The sequence below is a fragment of the Frankliniella occidentalis genome, unplaced genomic scaffold (genome assembly GCF_000697945.3).
Source record: "Frankliniella occidentalis isolate FOCC.00 unplaced genomic scaffold, Focc_3.1 Scaffold151, whole genome shotgun sequence".
NCBI classification, from domain to species: domain Eukaryota; kingdom Metazoa; phylum Arthropoda; class Insecta; order Thysanoptera; family Thripidae; genus Frankliniella; species Frankliniella occidentalis.
The window spans coordinates 620,764-625,205 of NW_026267278.1; the positions used below are offsets into that span (position 1 = coordinate 620,764).

Consider the following 4,442-nt stretch of genomic DNA (forward strand, 5'->3'; position numbering starts at 1 on the left):
TGAAGACCAGTTTCTGTGGAAACTGGGTTGTGCACAGGAGCACAGGGGAATCTCTAGTGATTTCATTCTCTAAGACTATTCGAGGGCAAAGTACAAATTTATTACAAATGTAATATTGGCTTCTAAGGTAATATGGCAATTTGAATACGTATATGAAGAAAGTACAAAATAAAATCAATTATGTAAGATTTAAATATTTCTTGACATCACCTGTGCAACATGAGAAAAAAAAAAGTGGTTAATCTGGCCTACAAGGTGGTTTGAGATGAAACATTGGAACGAATTACTTTCATTGAACACTACTAGAAGACTCTATTAACAGGACATACTAGTGGGACTGTCCCTTTCATTCAGTTTATATCTACAACAGTTGGCGCATTACTCAAGAAACTCTTTCAATCACATATTAACTTTGTAGCTACATACTTGATTTTAAAAAGCAAGATCTTGCCCTGCTGGAAGGCAAGGTGGTAGCCCACAGTAATGGAACACATTACTCTTGAACTGAATTCGCAACCCTCTCAAGGGCTGACTTCTGAATACACGCACAAATGAATTGAAAGACCAGAGGAAAGCAGGCTGAGCTGGTGCATAAAGTCCCCCGATGAACTAGAAGCAAAGGAGAAAACAAGCCAAGTTATAAAACGAAACACTGGAAACAAGTTTGTCTGCAAACTGGACATGATGACATACAACAATAATTTGTGGGCCCTCCTGATATCTTCTGAAGGCTTCTTTTCGGTTAGTTTTCAGCTCAAATGATGTGTGCCTGACACCCTTTACTTTCCAGCTCTTCAGAAATACCTGCAACAACAATAAAAGCATTAGAAGAAATCATGTTGGACTACAGACAAAATGTCAAGAAGTGCTTTCTGAATGGGTTGGTTTCTCTGTTAGATATTGAAATTTGTGAGTTCCTTGAATACAAATTTAAGAAAGCGAAAAATGGGCCTCTACTAGAGGCAGAATGAAAGGTCAGAGGGAGGACAAATATTCACACAGTGGTCTCTACTTGGGAGTTAATTCAGTAATCCAGGATGAGCTACCAGCCCACTTTCCTGAACAAAAATCTCACTCACTCACCAGTCAGTCGTGCTTCTAAAGGATTGAACTTGCCCATTACACTGCTTGTAAGTTCAGCTCAGAAACACAAGAGAGCAGAAAGTTTAACGCTGCAATGAAGGGGCAGTCAGGCATAACTAAATATTTAAAAGGACTTTCATTCTACACAAGCCAGTTACATCTTCTTTTAAAGTGGTCAGAGAAAGATATTCTTCAACTGAGATTAGAGCTATGCAACTTACAGTGATCTACTTTAAAAATACTTGCTTGCCAGAAACCTTACATTTTTCTAGATGGAGGGATTGTAATCTTTCTGTGCAACAGTATTGACAAACAGGATTGGGAAAGCACCACTACACCAAGTCGACTCAACGGTTGATAAGATGGTCAGCTCACAAATGTTGGATTGTCAATAAATAATCTGGTAGTTTTGCCACAATCAGACTCAGCGATTCAGTTCCTTTGCACTTTTTTCCCGTGATGTGAAGCTATGTGCATCTTCTCATTTGCCGTCAAAGTCAGCTTTCCAAGTCATAATGAGAATACAATTTGTGATCAACCATACCTGGAAGCTGTAAGATAAGAAGGTATTGATTATTTTTGCAGCTCCATCATATTTTAAAGCGGATCATAGAACACTGTCCTCATACCTACACGTATCCCTATTCAGGAGAACGCTGCTCTGCAATGAGGGTGCTAAAGTTCCACAGCTCAGCCAGGTCGAAGACAGAATGGCATTGCTTGCCACGCATGACAAGTGAAGTCACCACCCCTCCAGCACTTCCCATCTGAAAAACAAAGAGTCATAAAATGTGTGAATCAGCAGAGAGTAACAAGACTATAACAGCACAATACCTTTATAAAGAGGTTTTGCCAATTACCAGTTTCTGTGAAAACTGAGAAATGAAATGGAGGGGTTCAGAGCCTTTATATGACATCAGATTGGAGTAACTCCTAAAAGTTCGACACTGTCATTCATGGCTGATAAGTTACCTGATGTGTTCTAAAGTCTGTAAAAAACCACTTACTGACAAGCCCAGTTCGAGTGAAAACTGTTATGTCCAAACCAACTAAGGTTAAAAAGTGAATTTAAAGAAGTTTGAAGGAATTGAAATTTAGGATGCTTGCAGCGGTAAAACGTGAATCCCACTATTTATAAACCACAGATATTCTCAGAGATGAAAACCTGAAAAATAAAAACACGAATTTAGCAGAACAACAAAGCACCATAACCTCGACACACGAGCCGGCCCACTAGGGGAACAAAAGATTTCCTGCAAATAGCATTCTGTACCTTATTTGCAGGAATTCCTGCAAGTAAGGTCATCAGCGCTATTTGTAGGAAATTCCTGCATATAGACACGCCCCAAATTCACTCTGTTTAGGTTACTAATGTCATGCTGTGATTTTCAGGTTATGATTCACTGTACAAAATGTCCCGGGCCTCTAAAATCATGGAGCTGTTGCCTCCACCACCTGGTAAGTGATTTGCATTTATATTTTTCTTCCAAGACCAATACTTTATTCGCACCGAGGTGTAGACCGTTTAAGTGAACGGGTATATTCGCAGGTACGAGGGGAGCAAACCAAACCTAACAAACCTAACCTAACCTCGTCTATAGTTTGATTCCCTGCGGATAACACATCAAGGAACGGCAGGCTATACGCAGGTATAACTTTACCTGCGGATAGCGTGCCGTCCTGCGGACGGCTATCCGCAGGTATACCTGCGCCGCAGGTATACCTGCGAATATACACTCCCTTTAAGGGACTTTAAGGGATGAGGTTTCATGATGTCCAGTATGGTTGTGTTAGTAGCTTTCGCGCAAACTGTGATGAAGTAATGTTTTATTTTCATTTGTTCTAGATTTTCCAAATATTAGAAGATCAGTCATGAGCAGGGAGAACCTTGCTCTCTTATCACCAATGAGTAACCCAGTATGTAGTAACGAGAAAGTTAGAGGTATGTTCAAAGTGATAAAATATTTGTTGTTCGTTTCTGTTTACAAATAATTTCCAATATATTGTTTCATTGTGTTTTAGCTTTGTGTGCATACGCTCATTCAGAATTATTAGATATATATTTTCAGATTGACCTGTCTACCTTATCTTTTCTTCTCTTTACAGCAACTACCAAATCCTACATCAAAGGTATTACAAAGAAAGAGAAAACCTGGAAATTCCTCAGGTCAAAAGGTTGTAAAAGTGGTCAGCCTATCCAGCAAGTGAAAAACACAACTAAAACAGATTCTAGTAAAAACATCCCAAAGAAAAATAAACCTAATGAAATGAAAACAACATCAGTTCAGGTAAACTTGTGCTTGTATACTGTACTTTACAGTTAGTAATGTTATTGGAAAATTTAAATGCAACTTTTTTTCTTCTTACTTTATTTTTTCTAACCATTAGGCTCCAAAATCAACATCTCATCAAAAGGAGAACAAGCCTAAGAACACTAAGTGCCGTGTCTCAGAGTTCTGGAAGTAAAAAACAGACCAAGACTCAAGAATCTAAAACAGTTGAGGTAATGTGTTGCATTAAACTAGACTTTAGTTGGTCATGATAAATCTTTATGAATACGTTGCAGTCAATTTTAAAAAATTACATTAATTGAATGGGTCTATATTTTTGCTCTCATTTATATTTTCTTTGTAGCCCGCTGCAAAGGCGCCAGCAAAGAAGGATCTGGTTACGAAGCTGTCAGACTTAACCAAACTTCTCACGGATGTGCCAAATGAGAAACTTAACTCCACTTCAGCTAAAGTAATTCTGTTATATTTGTATTCTTTCTCTCTCCCATGAAACCTTATAATGCTTTCAAGATGTTTCAACTTTAGCTGGTTTAATTTTAATGTTTATCTTTCATCATTATATGCATAAATGTTTCAATCAGTTATTTTTGATTTACCTCTAGCTTGATTATTTGATGCCATATACACAAAGCAAGATAAATATTCTGTCTAATAAATCAGACACAACTCCACTCCCTACTGATGTGCTACAAAAGGGCAAAGCTTCTAATTCTTCTACCAACGTATTTGACATATACTTTTCAGTCCATCTCTTGCAATTAAGACTTTATTATACTTTGAAAGATGTCAACTGTGGGAGGGTAAATTAAAGTTTCTACCTTTTTTTTTTTCAGGTCCTAACTATTCCCAAGCCTATCCCGAAGGGAAAGGAGAACAAGGAAAGAAGAACAATAGTGCTGTGACTCAGTTCTAGAAATAAAAATAAGAGAAAGAGTAAAAACTCTTTATCAGTTGATAAGGTATTTGCAGTTAGTTATGATAACTCTTTATTGAAGCATACAAACATTGCAGTCACTTTTTAAAAAACTGATATTCATTGAATGGTTCTATATTTTTACTCCTATTTTT

General features: G+C 37.5%; 2 protein-coding genes across 2 annotated transcripts; both read left to right on the forward strand.

The window, feature by feature from the left end:
• The first annotated feature begins 2,261 nt into the window (after nucleotides 1–2,261).
• Nucleotides 2,262–3,825, forward strand: LOC127750199 (uncharacterized). Its single transcript, XM_052271140.1, has 5 exons — nucleotides 2,262–2,541; nucleotides 2,930–3,025; nucleotides 3,190–3,371; nucleotides 3,472–3,586; nucleotides 3,718–3,825. The coding sequence occupies exons 1-4, from the start codon at nucleotides 2,496–2,498 to the stop codon at nucleotides 3,547–3,549; spliced, it is 402 nt and encodes a 133-aa protein (XP_052127100.1). The 5' UTR covers nucleotides 2,262–2,495; the 3' UTR covers nucleotides 3,550–3,586; nucleotides 3,718–3,825.
• Nucleotides 3,622–4,389, forward strand: LOC113201837 (uncharacterized). Its single transcript, XM_052271168.1, has 4 exons — nucleotides 3,622–3,648; nucleotides 3,718–3,825; nucleotides 3,977–4,096; nucleotides 4,208–4,389. The coding sequence occupies exons 1-4, from the start codon at nucleotides 3,622–3,624 to the stop codon at nucleotides 4,274–4,276; spliced, it is 324 nt and encodes a 107-aa protein (XP_052127128.1). The 3' UTR covers nucleotides 4,277–4,389.
• Nucleotides 4,390–4,442: the final 53 nt, after the last annotated feature.